The sequence below is a fragment of the Plectropomus leopardus genome, chromosome 6, assembly GCF_026936395.1.
Source record: "Plectropomus leopardus strain MGB_pleo_1.0 chromosome 6, ASM2693639v1, whole genome shotgun sequence".
Lineage (NCBI taxonomy): Eukaryota > Metazoa > Chordata > Actinopteri > Perciformes > Serranidae > Plectropomus > Plectropomus leopardus.
In genome coordinates, this window is record NC_142181.1 from 11,919,504 (window position 1) to 11,941,544 (window position 22,041).

Consider the following 22,041-nt stretch of genomic DNA (forward strand, 5'->3'; position numbering starts at 1 on the left):
TTTAAGATTAGATATCATCATTTGTAGTAATTATAGTGATTTTGATATTAGTTGGGGTTAATTCGAAGATTATTTGGAGCACTTTTTGGCTTTAAATAAACTTGCTGAATACATTAGATAAAGAAAACAAAAGTATTTTTCAGGTAAGAAGTTATAGTTATTGATTGATTCTGAGGAAGTAATTTTTAAGCTAAAGGGTTTTAAATTAGAGCATTGTAGAAAACTTGATTTATTCTGAGGAAAAGTTAAAAGGGACATTATAGAGATCCTGCATGGTGGTGCTACAGTTCATATATTTTATTAGTCATTTTCAGGGTGTCTGCAGGTCCTTAAAATATCTTAAATCAATTTTGGTCTTAATTGCCACAAACATTTTATCTAAATTAATGTATCCATCTTCTAATTTCCTTATATACAAATGATTCTTCCGTTTAAAAATGTATTTTTCTAATCTTTAATTCTACTGCTGAACCTTATACTGTGTTTTTACTTTATACTTGGGCTTACCTGTTCCTGAAATGTAGATGACTATAGCTCACTCTAACAATCATATTCCACCATGAAACCTCTGCATGGGACCACAATAACCTTCATTTTTACCTGTAATGCTTGAATAAGAAAAAGATGATTGTCCAGAAATCTGTCTTAGATTTTTTATTTCATGAAAAGCATCAAAATAAAGTGTCTGAGACCTGAAGACACCCTGCAGTTTTGTCATGATGCTCTAGATATTTGATTTCATTTTGTTACTTTTCATTTAATATTTTTTAGTGTGTATAGTTGTATAGGGCTGTGGACATCCAAGTAGAGGTGAAAGTACATGCAATTTATTTAAAACTCTGCTCTGTGCTTCGAATATCCACTTTTATTATTGTTTTGTCTTGTCTGACTTGTTGAAACCATTTTCTTTTTTCCAATTTAAAAAAAAAAAAGTGCACTGGAATTATTTCACTTGCTTCAAATGCAGCCTTGTGCATCTCTTTTACCAGCTACAAATATAAGCCAGATTACAGTTTCCTTTAGCTCTGGAAGCAAGAGAGGGATAACTTTACAATTTAATATTTTTAATATTTTTTTTAATTCAAGGGCTTCAATAAGTAAAGTAAAAAGTAAAAGTAGAATATACAGAACTCTTTTACCATTTAATCATGTGCCTCTTTATAAATGTCTGCATGCAGCAGGTCTTTTGTGAATTACTGAACATAATTGATTTCTTGCAGAACTCATCAGTATCAATCAGATGTCTCTCGTGTGTGAGATAGATCACAAGATCATGCACTGAGGCACATACTCTGAAGGTCACTTACCACATCAGACTATCCTCCTCCTTTCTTGGATTCCTGCTTTCTATGTGATAATGTCCTGTCAGTATAATAATACAGTGACACTGTAAACAGCCATATTCAAAGAAGTTCAGACAGCATGCATTCGGCCCTTGTTAGACAGCAGAGGTCCCTCTGCGTGCCGGGGGTTCAGGTGTGTGTTTCTCCCTGCTGACTGAGAGACAAGAGCAGACAAGTTCAGTCACCCATCAACACACACGCAGACCCACACTCAGGGGACAAGGCATGATTTTGGAACAGTAGCCATGCCGTTAAATTGCGTGAAGACTGTACAAGTTACCACACGCAGCTGCTCATTAACTTTGGGCCTGTGGCAGTTTATCCTCAGCAGCTGACCTGCATGCAGACTGATGCCACTTTCATGACACCTATTTGTATTAACAAGAGGAAAGAGAGGGAGACAAAGACAAATTAAAATACTGGATGTTTCTTTGAGTTTATTTCGCACAGATATATGTGTGTGTGTGTGCATGCGTGTGTGTGGTAGTCTTGGGTCCAGTTATGCTCTTAAAGGGAGACAAAACCAGTGTAACACCTTTTGAACCAAACTTATTTTATACACCATTAATGAGATCATAATACATTGGTATTTACTTAAATTTACAAAGTCCTTCTTGTCTATGTTTCACTTGAAATAAAGATTAATATTCCCTCATCCAATTTCCTCCTCTCCACTTTTGTTCTCAGGTTACCTCCAGCAGCACATCTCCCTGGAGAGCAGATAAGACACCTGTCACACTTTGCTTTTTTCCTTTGCTGTCTGCCACAGTGAGATCTCTCCTGACTCCTTTCTGCGTCTGCATAGCATGGAAATCAGCCGCTTTTTGCTTGGATTGTGCGCCTTCTTCTACTTTTACAGATCTCTTTCAGCAGCGTCCACGTGCAAGCTGAAGGCCAAGTTTAACCTGAGCGGCTACAAGGATGTTGAAAAGAAGAAGGTGGTTGTTGGGGGGATGTTTCCTGTTCACAAGCGTATTGCTTCCAGTGATGGCAACACTTCAAGAGTGCCTGTGTCCTCAGGGTGTGAGGGGTGAGTTGAGCTGCTCATATGCCTTTTTTCATAATTTTGACATTAATAATAATAATTTTGGCTTTAGTTTAAGAATTGAGAATGTATAGCACTAATCTTAGATAACCTCCTAGGCCTTTTTATGTGAAATGATTCCGTATCTTGACCTTTTAATGAGAAATAATTTTACTTTGAGTATATATTTCTACCACAAAGTGTCCTTCTGAGAACCCTTAACCTCATGATTTTACTATAGAAATCAAGACAGTGCAGGGCAGCACCTCTGGGGCCAATTAGTCTGAGTAGCCCATATTATTAGGGAGACAGGCCTTGACAGTGTAATATGCAACAATGATCAGCAAGTCTGCAAACTGTCCTCTTGTGGCTAATTTAGGAAACAACATCAAAAGACTGAAATGGTCTGTGTGTATCTTCCAGTTGTCAAGAATTTCAATTTTGCACATTTGTTGAATGCAAAATGTGGGTTTTCCTTTCTTAATTTAATTCTTATCTAAAACTCACAGACAACATAGCTTTTGTACTGTGTGTACTGTTATCTCCTCACTCTCCCATCAACTTCAAGGTTTAACTTCCGCACCTTCCGCTGGACCCAGACCATGCTGTTTGCCATCAACGAAATTAATGCGAGGAATGACCTGCTGCCCGACACCGACCTGGGATACGTCATCTATGACTCTTGCTTCACCATTTCCAAGGCCGTGGAGGGCACCCTCACCTACCTGACGGGGCAAGATGAGGCTGTACCCAACTACCGCTGCGGGTCAGGGGCCCCTTTGGCTGCTCTGGTGGGCGCTGGAGGCTCCGACCTATCCATCGCCACTGCGAGGATTCTTGGACTTTATCACTTCCCACAGGTAGGCCAGTGGTGAGTTAGATGAAGATAAAGAGAAATAAACAAGAAAAAGTTCATATTAATGATATCTGTGTCTCCTCCAGGTCAGCTATTCTTCCACCTGCTCCGCCCTGGAGAGCAAGTTCCAGTTCCCCACATTCCTGAGGACCATTCCCAACGACAAGCACCAGTCTACAGCTATTGCCAAGCTCGTGCTACACTTCGGCTGGACTTGGGTGGGCACCATAGCTGCTGACGATGATTACGGAAAGTATGGCATCAAAGACTTCAAGGAGCAGGTGGAGGAAGCTGGTGTGTGCATCTCCTTCTCTGAGACCTTGCCCAAGGTAAGATCTTTACAGTCAACATCTCACTATCCCATCTGTGATTTTGTTTATTATTACCGTTCAAAAATGAATATTCTTTTTGGTCATAAACTTCAGGTGAGTTCCCCAGAGGACATCCAGCGAATTGTCCAAACTGTAGTTGAGGCAACAGCCAAGATCATTGTGGTCTTCTCATCAGATGTGGACCTCAGTCCTCTTATCGTTGAGCTGCTGCAGCACAATGTGACCAATCGCACATGGATCGCCAGCGAAGCCTGGGTCACCTCTGCTCTCATCAACCAGCCTGGGGTGAGTACTCAGTCCAGCATGTCTGGGACGCAGGGGACACATCCTGTCAAATTTACATGTGCAAATCATGAAAGTGGCAGAGAACTTTTATTTTGACAAAATTTAACCCATAAATTGATGCAGAAAAGGTTCAAATAAGTGCAAAAAAATTCACCAAAATGCAAGACATTACATGTTTGCTGCTCAGTTATTTTTAGTGAACCCTTCTCCCTAGCAGTTATAATGTGCATGTTTTTACCCAGGTGAGCTCAGTGCTGGGTGGTACTCTGGGCTTTGGGGTAAAAAGAGCCAACATCCCGGGCCTACAACGTCACCTACTGGAACTGGATCCCTATGCTGACCCGCTCACTGAGGAATTCTGGGAGACGGTGTGTTTATTTAGCTATCAACATTCAGTGGCAACATTTAAAAGTCATTCACAAATCAAGAGAAAGTCTGGGATCTTATTTTTTGTTATTTTGTCTGTTATTTTATAGTTGTTTAACTGCACATTGGACTATGGCAAAGCGGTGAGGCAGGCCAAACAGAGGGCCACGGAGGTTAACGGCACGCTGTCCAGGGCAGTGAGGGGGGTTCCTGATGGGCTGTGTACAGGCAGTGAGTCTGTGGTACAGCTCAATAACACCTACTCTGATGTTTCCCAGTTACGAATCACGTACAGGTCAGTTCTCTCTGTTCATATCGCTGCTACAAGTATCACTGATTCTGGTAAATCCACCAGTGCAATTTAATTCTTTTTACCTTCATGTTACTGGCAATACCTTTACAACACCTATCCCATTCAGCACTAATAACATAGTAGTACTCTACTATCATTAAAAGGTCAATTCACCCTTATTGCTGTGCAAAAAAAAGTACCTGGCCATGGAGATAGTTTTATGTTTTATGAACTCTAATACAATGGAGGTGAATGGAATCACATTTGTGCAGCACAAAGCAATGAATAATGTATCCCTCCAGAAAACAGTTAATACTCAGAAAGGACACATACTGCAGTGTCTTCATTGGGACAATTTCTTTGTTAGAAAGCAATTCCAGAGTAATTAAGACATTATTTCTAAAAAAAAAAAAAAAACAACAACCGAAAAACAAAAAACCCAACATGCTGCTTTAAAGGTCTACTGTGGAGGATTTAATGGCATCTGGTGGTGAGGTTGCAGAACTGAAGGAAAACCCTGCAGACTGACACAATAATGTGAAAACGTGAAACACTTGAAAGTGTGTTTGTCTATTCTGGGCTCCTGTAGAACGTGATGGACTCCTTGGAAGAGGATCTGCTCAGTATGTAGACATTAAAGGCTCATTCGAAGGTAGCAAAAACACAATCATTCTTGTTTTTAGGTGATTATAAACGAAGGAAAACATAGTTTTGAAAATGATAAACCATTTCTGCCAATAGATTATCCTAAATCCTACACACTGGACATTTGCACCAGAAAACATACCTCCTTTGTGTTTGAGTAACAGCAGAAAACCTCAATACATAAAACTAAAACAATCTATGCTGCAAGATATGAACAATGAAGTGAAATATGGTTACCTTTTTGTGATTTGGGTGAACTAATCCTTTAATGGTAAAACAATACTGATGGAAATGTGAACGTTGGCATGGTTGATGAGGATGATGACGATAATGATGATGAGATGATGATGAGGGTGATGATGATAATGATGATGATGAGATGATGAGGGTGATGATGGTCTCCCTGCAGTGTGTACAAAGCCGTGTATGCTGTGGCGAACGCCTTGCATAACTTGGAGCACTGTGTAGACGGACAGGGGCCATTCGTCGGGAACAGCTGTGCTGACATCACCAACTTTGAGCCCTGGCAGGTGTGTCTGTGTGTTTGTGTGTGTTAGTACACTGATTGATTGATTGATTGATTGATTGATTTCTTCATTTAAGTGTCATGCACTTAATTGTGCCCAGCCCACATGGGTTCATAAGACACTGACAATAACTATACAAGAAGGATACAAAGATGGTCGCGTAGTCCTTTCTAATACATCCACAGAACGAAATACAAATTATACAAGGAACATTTCATAATATACAAACCAATAATACGCAATTATACCAGATACAGTACAACTGTTTTTATACGCATGTGTTTGTCTCAGATGTGGCTCCATCTTTCTCCTCCTCAGCTGATGTACTATCTGAAGAATGTGCGCTTTAGAGTGCCGCACACAAATGAAGAGATCTACTTTGATGACGGGGATGTAGAGGGCGTCTATGACATCATTAACTGGCAGGTCAGCAGTAATGGCGAGATATCCTACGTCACTGTGGGACACTACAACGGCTCGGCAGCCCCAGAGGACAGGATGACCATAATGAATGACTCCATTGTGTGGAACAATGAAGTGTTGGAGGTCAGCAGCATGTTGAGCACTGACCATTAACTCTTATGTTTATGTAGATTATGATTAGTGTCATAATATGTACTTTTGAGTCTGTGGAAGTATGTCCGACATATGCGTGTGTCTGTATACATTTTTGTGTATTTGTGTGTGTGTGGCAGCCTCCTCGGTCAGTTTGCAGTGAAAACTGCCAGCCTGGCACCAGGAAGGGAATCCGACAGGGAGAGCCGGTCTGCTGCTTTGACTGTATCCCATGTGCTGATGGGGAGATCAGCAACTCAACTAGTTAGTATACAGCTTTCACACTGTACCTTATAGACATGACAGTATCCTCCTAAAAAGTCAGAACTTATACTGAAATATAAACCTCAGTCAATAACATGATTAGATTTTATTTTAATAAAACAAGCATTATGAGGTATCTGTCCAAAATGCAGATTTATGATCCTATTTGGAATAATTATATAACAGGCAAAATTGAAATAATAACAAACTAAACATGATAAAGACAAAGCTGTAAAGGAACCGTTCACCCCAAAAATCAAAAATTGCACCAAATGATACTGTATATAACTTTTGTTGTTGCTGATCAGTGACAACACAGAAAAAGAGAAACATGACTCTGCTGCCTCCGTCCCTCTCTGACAGATGCCCGCGCATGTATCCTGTGCAGTTATGAAGAATGGTCCAACGAGGCTCATGATGCATGCGTACCAAAAATCATCGAGTTCCTGGCCTTTGGAGAGCCGCTGGGGATCACTCTCATTGTCATCTCGGCCTTCGGAGCTCTAGTCACCATCGCTGTTGGGGTGAGAGTCAGAAGAAAACACACCTCCTTGAGATGCCAACAGATCCCCTGCTGCAGAAAGTGAGCAGCTAAAATGTCAAATGGTGGGTTTCCTCGTCTTTTTCCAGGTGGTGTTTGTTGTGCACATCAGGACCCCACTGGTGAAGGCCAATGATGCTCTGTTGAGTTTCACGCTGCTCTTCTCGTTGGTGGTGACCTTCCTCTGCTCCATCGTCTTCCTCGGAGAGCCTCAGCATTGGAGCTGCATGACCAGCCAAGTAGCACTGGCTCTGGGCTTTGCTCTCTGCCTTTCCTCTATCATGGGTGGGCACTCTGTCAAAAAAGTATACCCATGGTCCTCTGTGGTGTAAGGTAAGCCTCTTACTGTGCTATCTTTGTACTAACTACTCAGGTAAGGCAGCAGTGTTGATGCTGAGAGCTCAGGCTCTGAAAGCGGCCCGTGCCAGAGCAAAAGCAGCTGCAAAAGCTGCAAAGGCAGCAGCTGAAGCAGCAGCCAACAGCGGCAGTCCTGATGTCATTGTAACCAACACAAACAACAACAACGACGCTAGTGCCTGTGCTAACCCTGAAGTTGACCGTCTCACCTGTGGCCACCAGAGGGCGATAGCTGCTGTGGCAACATTAATACAGGTAAATACATTGGGAAAAACAAGGGATGTCAAGCATCTTACCTGACATTTTATTGACCTGATCCTGGTGTATTTCTAACCCTCTTCCAACCCAGGCTATAGCGTGTACAGTGTGGCTCATCATCCTCCCTCCACACCCTATCGAAAACACTTCTGCCCAGAATATAAAGATCATTCTCGAGTGTGATGAAGGCTCTGTGGTCTTCATCTGTTGTATCTTCGCCTATGACATCCTGCTGGCTCTGTTGGCCTTCATCTTTGCCTTCATAGCACGCAAACTGGAGGACCACTTCAGGTAGGAAACACACAAAGACTTAAATAACAATGAAACATTGGGGAGAACAGTTACTATAATGGCAGCCACTGTGGTAATTGGACACTGTGGAAATAAATCTTGTTACCTTTTGAAATGCATTTCATGTCTAGATTTCGTGTCTTTTTTGTGGTTGTTTTGCCCCTTTTTGTGGTTATTTTGTATCTCTTTGCAGTTCCTTTGCATCTCCTTGTGGTAATTTTTAATCTCTTTCTGCTTGATATGTATTAATCTGATTGACATTTTGCAGATGAAGGACGGGGGGGGGCTGACCTGACACTTTGGGCCCTCGGACCTGTACAGGCTTGTTCAGTAATCCATCCAAGATTGTAGGGCACATGTATAAAGGGATTGTTTTTTTTCTGTTTGCACATCTTTATCTTCTAACTGTGCAGACATCATCAGTAATTATGTAAAATGAGACAGCTGGCACAAACGGAACAGAAACACTGTGAAATATCAACTGATGTATATTACATTTGTAAATTGATTGCCACTTATTTCTTTTTTCAACTAGCCTTTGAGATTTGGGTCAGCAATCTTTTTCTTGCTTTTTTGGTGTAAAGAACATTTCTTTTGCCTTTTTCTTACCAGTGAGGCAAAGAGTGTGACCTTCGGCATGCTCGTCTTCTTTATCGTGTGGATCTCCTTCGTCCCGGCATATCTCAGCACACGTGGCAAGTTCATGGTTGCCGTCCAGATTTTTGCCATCCTGGCTTCCAGCTTCGGCCTGCTGACCTGCGTCTTTCTGCCCAAGTGTTACGTTCTTTTGGTCAAACCTGAACGCAACACAGAGGAGATGATGAGGCCCCGCGCCAAACCACGTGATGGAACCTCAACCGGGACCTCGGCCTCACTCGCTACAGCTGCTACTGAGGTCAATGCTACGATTGCATCCACTGCTATTGATGATTAATGTACAATACTGAGAACTAAAGCCACAATACTGAAATTGTTAAATAGTGTAGATGGCAGATGTGCCACTGCGTCTTTGGGAAACTGGTCCAACTGATTAGGGTTCCAAGTCGTGTTATTCATATATATTTTAAAATCACCATGTTTTGAATAATTAATAGACCAAATATTTACAAAATGTTTAAATTTACACTGACTGGATGTTTGTCGAGTACAATCAAGTACCCTCGCATGTGCTACAGGGTAATTTCAAAAAGCAATATACACCAGGAAAGACAATTAAAAGTAGAACAGGACATTTTTTCAACACATATAATCATCATTTTATGATCACTTTACTTGCTTTACTTACATTATGTATGTGAGTCCTGCTAAAACATATTTTAACAAGTTCAGACTGTCAAAAAAGGCAACATTTTACCTCATATATCGTTCTGCTGCACTTCTAGTTACAAATCCATTTTAAATCCATTTATTTTTTATTCGTTTATATAAATAGACAGGCATTTAGCTAATGTTGTGTCCACCAAAATATTTGTGTAAATGTTTACACAGTAAACTTAACTTTAAACCATATTAATAGTCTGTCAGTGTGATACAAACTAGTGTAACTCTGTCAGCATAATACACATCCTAATAATATGGAAAATGTTATCTTCAGTCACTATAATACATGTTTTTGTTTTTAAATCAATAACTACATTTTATGCTAAGTTTTGGAAGGTCAATAAATTGCTTTGAACTGAATAACTTATGAATAAATTTTGTTATTGTCCTTTCAGAGTTCAGAAGGATTGCAGAGATCTTGTTTCATTATATTCTCTCAACATTGCCATTATTCCTTATGGCCACTAGAGGGCCACCACGTAAATTTAGGCGATTGAATAAAAGAATAATGAACAAAAATAAGTCAATGGGCAGTGCTAAGAGGGGTTGTTTTGAAAACTGCCCCCCTGTTATACATAAATACAATCTTTTTTTTTATTAACAAGGACTCAAATGACTACTATAATGATAAGCTGCTCATAGTGACAAAGCTACAGGTAGTTACAGTGTCACTGTCTCTGCAGTTCCCCAATGCTTTAGTCTTACGGTGTCTTTTTATGACATAAACCCCCAGACAGACAACAGACAGATTTAACAACTAGCTGGTGAACATAATGGAGAGTATTTCTTTTAGGAGTTGGTGGAGACCCAAACAGAGTTGAAATGAGAGTGAAAATTGGACTAAGATTTGGCAGGTGGACACTAATGTAACACCAAATGAATAATAATGTTGGCAGCTGTACCCTCTGAATGTGCAAACATGCAACTGTTTGCTAAGATCATAAATAATACCTTTATATGGTAATAATATGTTAGATGTCGATCACCAAGTGGCAATATAATAACCCTAGTAGTAATAATGAAATAAAAAAAATAAAACAAAAATACAAATAATTAAATAAATGAAATAAAATAAAAATAAATAAATAAAAAGATTAGCAGGTGCCAATGGGAACATAAACAAAAGTGTAAATAAAATATTTATGTAAAGTAACGCCATGTGTTTCATCACTATTGTATGACAAGCAGTGTTGGTTGGCATGCCAAAACTGCATAATAGCCTGGCAGACCTAGTTACGGTAGAGGAGCTAGAGGCACATGTGTAAGACTGCCTGACTGATCCAGCAGAGGGAGCAGGAGGACGTGACTGGGAGTAAACATGTTGGTCTTGGTCTTACACTACAACCTTGAACATCATACAGACATAAAAGACATAAAAGAGAGTTTATTGATTGATTAATGAATAATAGGAGAAAATATATATACTTAATGAAATGCATTCACAAAATTTAGTTATTTATTGTCTGAATAGCATTTTATTTGTGAGAGACTTTTAATATTAAGATGTCTCACGCTTCTGCTGTTACAAAGTGTAGAAAGTGATGAGAAGTTGAAAGGAAATTCAATGCTCTATGAAACTTTGAATTTTTGAAATACTTTTCACTTTGAGGGAAATAAATTATGCCAGAATATGTGTGATGGATGACTCAGTGTTGAAAACATGACAAGATGAGAGGAAGCATTTAAAACAGTAAAAGAAAAAAAAATTCTTTACTGAACGAGGCTGAGAGAATTGTGAAATTAATTTGTGTGGGTGTGTTGACTGTCCCATAAATCACAGTGTGCTTTGTTAACCAGCTCACATTGCAGAAGACAATGAAGCAATATGTTGTTTCAGCTATTATGTATAATCTTTTCATCATTTTGCATTTTTTTGTACATGCTACATTAGGGGGCAGTTGACCCTATTATCCTGATATTTGTGTTTTTTGTGCTTGAGATGCTGTTTTGTTTGGAAGCAGGCGGCTTTTTTTGTACCAGTTTGTGTGTATGTTGTGCGCACCATTAGTGTGTGTGTGCTCTTGCTCATGAGCACGTGGCTTTCCAGGAATCTGTGAAGCTGTGAAGTCCAACCAAAGCTGTCACTGTGGATGGTCATAAATTCTCCTGGTGACAGAGCGGTGAAGGAATGTGTTTATAATTTATTGTCAGCTGACGAGAGTGGACAGGAACAGAAGTGTTAAGTTAGGACAAAGTGTGTGCTAATGCAGTACTGCATGTGCATGTTTGTATGGTCCAATTCATGCACTAAGAACTTGCATTAGTTATTTTCAATTAACACTTCATTTATCACTCTAAAAGGCCACAGTTTACATTAGTAGTGTCTTGTTTTTTTTTAATATCTTTATATTTTTTGTTTTATACTGCAGGGCCAAGTGCATAGTGACACATGTGTGCTTTAAATAAGGAAATGTGACCGAATCTATTTTCAAATCGTGGAAAGCATCACACACATCTCACACAGTAGCACCTACTGGGATTTGCCTCCTACACTGTTTAAGGAACACTGTACTCTAAATTAGCCTGCGTCCCTTCTGGACCACTTTTGTGATTCATTTCCAGCAGTTTTTATCCATATCATAAAACCTGAAGGACATTAAGTCTTTCATTTCTCTTCCTCAGCCTCCACATGATTAATAAAGACCTAAGTGAGTGTGACACAATCAAAACGAGCCAAAGAGCAAATGTCATTGGTTTCTTTTCCAAATCATTGTCCAGCTAACGTCGCTGAAGTGAACTGTGTTTACTGAAGAGGAGAAATTGATCAGCTTTTAATCACTGGAGACAGAAACTCTCAGAGGACCTGTGCTAATCACCAAGACGGAGAGGTCCTGGTCTTGTGATTAATCGTTGTAGTGTGTGTGTGTGTGTGTGTGTGTGTGTGTGTGTGTGTGGATGCAGTGGTAGTTATTCAAAATGATTAATAGAGACAGTTACACTCGTTTGAGGTGTCCCAGCTTAGTGTGTGTTTGTGTCCACGAAAGTGTTGAATCTTCATCTCCAGATTGAAATAAGATTACTGAAATCAGTATATACCAGCAGAGGGAGACGCTAGCTGCTGCTGGTGCTGCTACAGTGAGTCTTGGACATATTCCACATTAAGGGCTCAGACCGATCAGCGATTGGTAATAAGATTAGTGAAAAATTAAAGGAACGTTGTTTGGCAACCACAAACCTGCAGAACAGTTTCATACTCAATGATCATGGACTTTTTTCTGATCTGTATTTATTCAGGAAAGTTTGACTGAGTTTGCTGAATATTGTGTTATTGCAGTACTGGGTATTGTAGTCTTTTTTTCTGACTGCTTTTAGTGTTCATTTTAGAATTGATTTTAGGGTTTCAATTCTGTCTCCCTTTTGTGTCCAGTGCTGCGGCTGCTGATGGCGTCCAGTCATGGGTGTGGTTGAGGTGCTGGGAGTTCATTTCCATTAGATGGTGATATGGTTTGTGTAGGCACATTAGTGTGGTGTTTTTTTGTGTATGTTTTGTATGTTTAATTTTGTGAGTCGTGTTTTGGTTTGTTAGATTTCTCATCAGCAAAATTCTCCCAGTGGGTGTTTGGTTTCCCAGCTGTGGTAAAACTGTTCATCCTTTTCTTTTCTTTTTAGGCATAACCAACTATAGAAGTTACATTATCAAAACACTCAGGGTTATTTGTGTCCTGTACAGAAGTGTCCACATCAGTTGGTTTATTTATTCAGATTTTGTCATTTTTGTCATGATCTACGGTTTTGTGTTGTCTCATGGACTTTGTTTTGGGTTTTCTGTCATGTTTTTCCTCTGTTCATGTTGTACATGCTCTGTTTCCTGTTTTATTTTGTAGATTTACTCCCATGTGTCATGTCTGCTTTTACTTCCTTTGTGTCTTTTCCCACCTGTTTTCTGTCACACTCGTCTTTTAACAGTTCCCTGCACACCTGTCCTGTATTAGTCTTGTTTTCTCCACTCCAGTGTTCCCTGACACACCCTTGTCGTTAACGAATCTCCATGTTTCTCTCCTTTCTCTGGTGTCTCCGCCTACTCTACCTGTGTCTCATTGTTCTGATTACTCCTCAGTGTATATTCCTCTGTCTTTTCCCTGTCCTTTGCCAGTGTGTTCTTACTTGTGATCCTCGTCTGCCCCTGGTTGGTTTTAGTTTAGTTTTTGATTTGTATTTCTTTTGTATTATGAGTTTTGGTTGCTTGCTTGTTTTTTTTGGAGATTTTCAGCTATATTAAACCTCGCTTTTTGTTTTTCTCCAGGAAATGTTTTGTTTTATATGAAAATCAAAACTACACTAAGCAACTCAAGAGTTTCAAGGATGCTGTGAGCTTCTAGTGAGTCACAAAGTGTGTATTTAATTAAAAGTGATACATGCGAACTGAAAACATTTATTTTCCATTTTTCCAGATACGTACCTTGTTGTATTATGTAAATCCTTAATGAATACAAAGATGTTTGTTATTATTCAGACTTTAAAGGAATAAGAAAGAAAATGCCACATTGTTCTTGTCAGCGCAGAGACGTGTCATTTAAGGGGAGAAATAAACTGTCACGTATTGTTTCTTTACTGTGAAACGAAACAACCTGCACTCAAAACATCATTTCAAAGTTACAAAAATTCTTCAGAACTAAAATTAATTTGTTTTCTAAACTTGTCAAAAACTGATGTGTTGCAACAAGACAAATAGGAAAAATTTTTCTCTTTTCTTAGAAGTTTTGTTTGGAGGAGCTGTAAGTTTTGGCTGTTACTGTTTTTCCTTTTTCTGTCTGTTTTCTGACCTTTTCTATTTTTCTTTGGTGCTGGGAGGAGAATACAACACATATTCCTACCAATATCGGTGGTTTTAAGATAAGGAAAAGGAACACTTTTTAGGATGACATTCATTCATGGTTCAAAGATTATCATGATAATATTTGTATATTCTCCCCACGACCCTTGCGAGGACATGCGGTTACAGAAAATGAGTGAATGAATGAATGAATATTTGTATATTAATAAAAGGTAGGTAAAGTCTGTTTATTAAGGACTACTCATCCTCTCTCTTCAAAAGCATATGAGGAAAAATATGTAATGCAAAATATGAGAATTATATATCGCCACTGAATTATTCATAGAAGATTTAAGGTTGAATAAATATTACTCAGCTGCTAGAATTTATGCAGCACTAAAATATGCTTGGTGTACATCCAATATACTAAAGAAAAAGTGCATATTAGCTGTGCAGGACAAGGGCAGATAAAAAATTCATGTGGAGGGATTTATCATGCTTTACTAGTGATAACCTAACCCTGCACACAAGGATACAGAGGCAGGGAGTTTAGTCTTTTCCTGTGCGATAAAATACTGGACTTTGTGTGTGTTTATGTTTGTATATTGCTGATATGTAGAAAAGTTTTTCTCAGAAATTAGTACACAGATATTGAATTAAGTGTTTAAAGTTAGCAGACTGATAATGAGACACCTGGGCCTTTGCCTCGTGGTGACCCTAAAGTTAAGAGACTGTGTCTACCTTTTGTGTCGAAACTGTCACACATTAGCATCTAGTTTTTACCCCACAATCCATTTAGTGAGTTTTTCCAAATAGGACAGCTACAAAAAGACAGTGATAAGTGGTCAGTCCAGTAAAGATTAAACAAGAGCATCAGTAGTAAATTAAATAGAAGCAAGACAAACCATATCAGTACCCAGACCAAGACAAAAACTTAGTAATAAGATAAAAAAAAAAAATGTGTAGATATAAATGTATAACACAGTGGCATCTAATAACGTGTGTGCGTTCCTATTTGTTCACTTGGAAAAGGTCTAATCATCATTATTTAACTAAATGGATGCTGTAAATTTCAGTAAAGGCAGATAAAACCTCATAATTAGACTAATCGAAGAGTATTTTAAGTATTGAAAGAGTTGAATGTACTACGTGTGTGTGTGTGTGTGCTTGTGTGTGTACCCGTGTATCAGTTTGCGTCTCAGTAGGGGTTCAGGATAAAGGACTTGAATGACTGATTTTTCCCATGCTAGGATTTCTCTCCTAGTGACGGCAACATTGCAGAGAAGTCAGATTGGGTTCACTCTGCGTGACGAATATCCTTGGGCAGTGACCTTGATGAACAGGTCATACAGACGATGCGCTATATGCAGGCCAGTGTGTGCCATGTTAAATATGCCATATGTTGTTTCATCCAAAGGGACGTAGAGTCAGTACGCTGTATAATACCCAGGGGAAATTAACCCCTAATACTCTAATACTGGAAAGTTTTTAAGCTCTGAGGCATTAAAAATCCTGGCAAATTAACACATATTATATTTATAATATGTACATTATTTTGTCCCAATTTAATACCTCTGTGCAAGGTTGAGCAATATGGATAAAACCATGTAATTAATCACCCAATATGTAATTTCATATCATAATATTTTATTTTTATATCGTGCATTTTATAGAAATTCATTGAGGGACACTTATACTGTAGATAAAATAGCCAAATGTCTTTTTTTAATTAATGCAACAAATTAAACACATTACAGTTCAAGGCACTTTATTACAATGAAGCTAAAATCTCAAAAGAAGTCATGCTTTATATCGGAATTGATGTGCAACATTACCTTCGATGGTATGTCAGGTGGTATATTTCAGTACTTCAAGGTATTTATTAAAGTCTTATCCAAATGGTAGCTTATAGTGACATGGTCTTAGAGGACACTGCACAACCCTGCAGCAAATGGCACAGCTCCAGCAAACTTCCAGTACAAATTAGCTGTTGACCAGAGACACAGACAGAAGTCTGTCCACCATCCTTTTACACTGTACACTCAGCACTGACCCCAACCTTTCCCCCCCAGGCCCCTGAGACACATCCAGTGAGCTTTCAGGGTCTCATTACTCGTCTGAATAATTCAGGGCTGACACTCCATCGCTGATCTATTCACTTGACCTCTGATGACACCAACCTCCGAGTATCTGTTTAAATATCTGGAGGATCCTCAGACCACACAGTTTGACCACGAAGAGTCATTTCATGGACCAAAACGTTAGCTCAAACTAACTAGTCGGGGTTACATTTCACTAAAAAAAAAGCCTAATTAATGACTGAAAATAAACTTTGTGGTATTTCCCAGTGGCAGATCTTCCAATAGGCAACATAGGTGCAACCCAGAGGGATATCATCAGTGAGAGATCATCACAGTCGGACCACGCGAGAAAAATGATGGGCATGGTAGAGAGGAGTGTATGTGATTAGAGTTAGAGAAAAGCCACTTGGGGCAGCTATGGTTTAGAAGTTGGTCCTCCACTTATCAGAAGATCGGTGGTTTGATGCCTGGCTCTTCCAGTCTGCATGTCAAAGTATCCTTGGGTAAGATACCAAACCCCAAATTGCTCCCACTGTGCCATAGGTGTGTGAGAACGTTTTGAATGTTTAAAATTGAGTAGCAGGTGGCACCTAGCCTCGACTACCAGTATATGAATGTGACATGTAGTGTGAAAGTGCTTTGATCTGACATCTATATGTATTACCTGCTGGTGAGGATGTTAACATTTTTAGCCGAGACATGTAGCTGTAGACTCTTTCTTTTACCACAATATCATCAATGTGGCCTTCAAGTGTATATTGAAGACCCCTTTTACAAGGAGGATATTACAAGAAGTCAGCAGGATGGCAGGAGACAGTGTTTTCATTTCAAGATTTCTGAATATTGACCGAATTTAAGACTTAAATTTGATGTTGTCATTCAACAAATTACTTTAGTAAATTTAGTGAGCTTCAATAAATAGACCCCTCACAGTTCTTTGATCTTTACAGGTAGACTTTACAAACTTGTAATCAAACTTTGCTCTCATCGCACTTGATTGTCTTTTGGTTTCACACTGGACACAAACAGCAGTCTACACGGTGAAAATCCTGTGTTTGTTTGTGCCATTCCAACCTGTGTGGACTTTCTCGCTCTTTATACCTCTGTAGTTGCCCAGATTATTTTAAAAATGCAGGGCGTTTGTATGTTACGACTCTCTGTTGCACCTCAAACAAAGTTTGCTCTTATCTGATTTGGAAAGGTGAGTCAGCACTTTACTAAGGCAGCTTTCATAATAAATGAACTCCATGCTGAGTCCATACTCTTTCTTTCTCCTTCCTTCTTTACCCACTTCATTTCCTATAACAGACTGACTTTGAACTTAACTGTGTATTCAACTAAACTTGTGTTGAGTCAGGTGGTAAAGGGCCACATGCTCTCCACCCTGCTCTGCTGCAGTAGCTATCTGACATGAATTAGCATCTCATCAGCATGCAATCCCTCCCCACCACACAAACTATGATTGAATGCCTGCATCTCCTGGGTCCTTCCTCTCACCTTCACTTAATATACTTTCCCCCTCTTTCTGCAGTGCTGCTTTGCTGTTTTGTGTCCCTCTCTCTGGTGCATTCCAGCAAAAAATAAACTTTATTCATGGCTGTACGCATCTGTGGTCATTGAAAAAGTTGCCAGGAGAAAAATTTAAAGTCTGTTTGAAAGTTATGTGGAGGGGAGCAATAAAGCTCTTTGGTGTTTGTGTGTATTTGAACCTTGAACTTCTTGCAGTGACAACAAATGCAAACAGAATAAAACTCAAACCAAACCACAAACTGTCTATGCAAATTTACATTCAAATATACATTCAGGCTATAAGCTACAGTGCTGTGCGATGACTGTTTTTATGTCAACGCTTTTTACATACTACTCTCAAATTAGAAAAAATAATCCTCAGTTAACAATCTTGCTGTTTTGACAAAGGCTGAAGGCTGAAATACTACAAATATTTAACATAGTGTTTGCCTGTGCTCACATATTTTTGTCTGTGTTTCCACATTGTTGTGTCTGGCAAAGATGTAAAGTTGTTTTTTTTTTTCTGCCTGGAGTCTTATGACACAAGGAATGGTGTTAAGAGTCCAAGACCCTGAAATGGTCCAGGAGGAGTGTAAATATAGAGTTGTTACTGAAACCAACCCTGAAGATAAAAAAGAAACAATGTATGTGTGACAGTGTACATGTGGTGTGTTTTAGTAATTGTTAATAGCTCTGCTTTAAGAATTTCATTTGTTTATTGCCTAAATTCATATTCAGAATTGTATTTATTCATTCTATTTTCTCTCACTTATCTACACTTCACAGTTCACTGGTCAGTGTGCATTGTATGTCTGTGCTCACATGTATGCAGTTTGTGTGTATATTCATGTAATGTCTTACATTTGGATTTAGGACATCTCTGTGTATGACTGTCATGTATGCAGTATATGTGTGTGAGTGTGTGTGTGTGTGTGTGTGTCTTTGTGCTATGGTGTGTGTGCATTGTCGACACCGTGGCATGTTTGGCTCCCTCCTTTTAGGCCGGGGCCGCCCGGCGGTGACGAGACGAGGAAACCAGGATCCTGTTTCAGGCTGGATGAGGCTATAAGAGACCAGAGAGCACACTGCACAGACAGACAGAAAGACAGACAAAGAGACAGAGAGAGAGAGAGACAGACACACAGAGAAAAAGAACTCAGAATAAACAAATAGGAAACAGACTTGAAAGCAAAAACAAATTCAGACAGTTCGAGCACTTCAGAATATGGCCAGAAAGTAGAGACAAGGGTGTGACAGTCTGACAGAAGAAGCTTCACTCTGACCTGCATCGCTTTCTTGAGCTGAACTGATCAGTCAAACAGAAGGAGAACTTGGACATAAACCTGCAGCTCCTCCTCTTCACCTCGCTCCCTGAACTCTGCCCTTGAGGGGAGGGGGCACCCTCTGGGGCCATGCTAGCTGCCCGGAGCAGCGGCGGGGGTGTTGGCGGTGGACACCAACCCCCCCACATGCACCGCAAACACTCGGTGGCCTCTCTCAGCGGGACTAAAGCCCATCGCAGCAACTCCCAGGATGCAAAGCGCAGTTCCTCATCCGGGAAGCAGGGAGCACAGCACAAGCACAGGGCGGCGCTGATCAGAGAGATGGAGACCAACTGGTATCTGAAAATGTTTGGACTGGGCAAAGAGGACACAGTCGCACATAAGACTGGTATGCCCTACAGGTCAGTGAAGCCTTGTGAGAGTGTGTGTGTGTGTGAGAGAGAGAGAGCAAGCTTAAATAAGCGCCCCTGCAGCCACATTTGACACACTGCAAACTGATTGAGGGCCTAATGTGTCGTACAGAGCTGATTGTTGATGAACAAAATCATTTGGTTCCATGAACAAATTAATCTCATAAGTGCTCACACACTCCACAGTAAAGTGGTGTGTGTGTGTGTGTGTGCGCATTTACAGTAAATACACATGGTGTGTGCATGTACGCTGACAGATTCCTCTTGTATTTTTGGGCCTGGACCATCAGAGCTATCTGTTGACAAGAGGTCCCCCCTCTGTCCTATCATTTCATTTGTGAGCATTGTGTGTCACAGGAGTCACGGCGGTCATAAAGACCTCCGGCTTAGAGTTGTGTCACCTGATCTGGACGCAATGCTAATAGCCAGCATCTGTCTTGCCGCATTAGACCATGTTGACATCCTCTAACACCATGGTGACAAACATATGGAGGCTAGAGGTAGTTTACTGATTCTTGTGTGTTTGACTGACAGACACAGAGCGCCAATGGCGTTGGTTTCCAGGCCGTGACTCGGACAACACTTCTGGAAGTTAGCCTGTTAGTGCAGCAAGAGGTGTTGATCTTGTTTTCCCATCTCTTCCTTTTCTCTGGCTCCTCTCCTTTTTCTCACACATGGATATTTTCAGGATTGGGTTACCCCCCTCCCTTCTCTTTCCATGTCTTCTCTCTCGTCACTCTACTCTTCTTTCTTGTTGCTAAATGCCTAATCCGTCTGTGGCCCATTCCAGTCATTCAAGCCTAAAGCTCCACATTCATGGGTCTGTATTCCAGCCTCCTTTCTCCTTTCCTCTTATCTCCTCTCCTCTCTTTTTCCCTCTGTCCTTATTCTTCAGCCTCCCTGCTGGTTTGGGCTCTGTTCACTCTCTAATTTAGGAAAACAAAGCAGAGCAGAGCAAGAGATTAGGAAGATTAAGAGCCAAGGGCAACAAAATGTTGAAGTCTCTCCAATATATGTATCCTTGTATTTCTTAGAGCAACAAAGCAGAATATTTTAGAAGTCAAAAGGATTTCTATAATCCTAATTTGTTTGTTTGGTGGTGCAGAAGTAACACTGGCGCCTCACAGCAAGAGGGTTCAGGGTTTTAACCTGCTGGCTGGTTTGGGCTCTTTGGTGCTGAGTTTTCTCTTTTCCAGCTTCCTCCCACAGTCCTAAAATGTACTGATTAGTTTAATTGTTGACTCCAAAATACCTGTAGGTGTGAATGTGAATGGTTTTTGGTCCCTGGCCATGGTGTTCACCACCTCAATCCAGTGTCAGCTGGCTCCCGCTCACTGCCGCCACTGGTGTAGTGGTATTTGATGAGGTTGATGTACTGTAGTAAGATGGGTAATTTACAGAACAGGAAGTGTGTAAACTCTCCTATATATTCCAATGTCTTTTTACCTGCATATACTACGTGACTGCTCTGAACTATCAGGAGCAACTATTTCTGCCAGATGTCAAATGTGTTTCATTTAAATTTGTAATTTCGTTGCAGCTTCTATGTGCTATGTGATCAATTTTTTTTTTGCCTTTTCTTAATCTCAGAGGTAACAGAAAACAACCCAAATTTGTCAGCTATTGTTTGCGGACAGTAGGGTGAGACCCCAGATTCGCTGCATTTTTTTGCCTTTATGTCTGTGATTTTTGTAGCTTCCTCTTGGATCCATGCTGCTTATGGTCTGACACCTTTTTAGAAAATCACTTCCTCATCAAAAATCAATAGTTGGTTTGCTAGCTGGTTTCCCAGTTGATACATCCTAATGCATTTAACTGCAATTGACAATTCAGAGGGCCAATTTTTGTGCTCTTATTGTCTCAGTAACTCCATGCTATTCCCCACGTCTCCAGTACCCACAAAGAGCTACTGTAATTGGTCTGTTGGATTGTACCTTTTACACAGTCATTGTGTTGGTGCCACAAAGTTCTTCTTTAACCTGTTTCCTCACCTTTGTATCTCTAAATCTCCCCTGACCATCAGGTGTATTTTGTGGGGAAAAAAATGGCACAAAACTAATGCATGAACGCATCAGTCAGATTATTCTGTATAAAGTTCAGCTGCTGTATAGTCTGTGTGGATTTTAGCTGAAAAATATCACACTTTAAATACTACACCAGGCTGTTATTTCAAATGCGGTGTCTAAGAGTAGGCGTGGTGACATGTTAGTGGCTGCACACTTCACATTGTCCATATTTATGGGCTCATAAAGATATGATCACAGCCTCTTGTGGCTCAGATGACAGGTGCTTGTGGAGTGTGTGTGTGTGTGTGTGTGTGTGTGTGTGTGTGTGTGTGTGTGTGTGTGTGTGTGTGTGTGTTTGTTTAATAGGTATGTTTCCGATGTGATGAGCTCAGTGGAAGGACCAATAAAAAGGACTACACCGTGTGAATCACTATAAGATTAGCACGACCTTCACACACATATTCTCACATACATGGACAAAAAACACAGTTTATAATCGATTCCCTGTGGAGAATCAATACTGATCATTAGTGTCTGATCATTTGGACTCCATTATTGTAACGGGGAGTCTGCTGCTTGAAGGAACAACTAACGATTGACTGACCTAGAAAAGACATGAGCATGTGATAAAACCCTCCAAAAGTGCCCTTCTTGCCAGGCAGCCAACTTGTCACACACACACACACACACACACACACACACACACACACACACACACACACACACACACACACACACACACA

General features: G+C 40.1%; 1 protein-coding gene across 2 annotated transcripts; it reads left to right on the forward strand.

Annotated features, from left to right (window-relative positions):
- The first annotated feature begins 84 nt into the window (after positions 1 to 84).
- vmn2r1 (vomeronasal 2, receptor 1) lies at positions 85 to 13,917 on the forward strand. 2 transcript variants are annotated; one of them, XM_042486930.2, is made up of 14 exons: positions 85 to 2,373; positions 2,936 to 3,227; positions 3,310 to 3,552; positions 3,649 to 3,840; positions 4,083 to 4,208; positions 4,317 to 4,501; positions 5,553 to 5,673; positions 5,989 to 6,216; positions 6,366 to 6,489; positions 6,853 to 7,013; positions 7,120 to 7,315; positions 7,404 to 7,642; positions 7,737 to 7,936; positions 8,549 to 13,917. In XM_042486930.2, the coding sequence occupies exons 1-14, from the start codon at positions 2,150 to 2,152 to the stop codon at positions 8,868 to 8,870; spliced, it is 2,853 nt and encodes a 950-aa protein (XP_042342864.2). In that variant the 5' UTR covers positions 85 to 2,149; the 3' UTR covers positions 8,871 to 13,917. The 2 variants fall into 2 exon arrangements, with proteins under 2 accessions (XP_042342864.2, XP_087934900.1); XM_088078774.1 differs by having other exon boundaries at positions 2,237 to 2,373; positions 2,967 to 3,227.
- The last annotated feature ends 8,124 nt before the right edge of the window (positions 13,918 to 22,041 follow it).

What these genes read in the sequence shown, in the direction of transcription:
- vmn2r1 (XM_042486930.2), top strand. Translation starts at nt 2,150, where the DNA reads ATGGAAATCAGCCGCTTTTTGCTTGGATTGTGCGCCTTCTTCTACTTT. An exon ending in GTGTCCTCAGGGTGTGAGGG is followed by an intron (nt 2,374 to 2,935) that starts GTGAGTTGAGCT and finishes ATCAACTTCAAG; the next exon opens with GTTTAACTTCCGCACCTTCC. An exon ending in CTGCCTTTCCTCTATCATGG is followed by an intron (nt 7,316 to 7,403) that starts GTGGGCACTCTG and finishes CTAACTACTCAG; the next exon opens with GTAAGGCAGCAGTGTTGATG.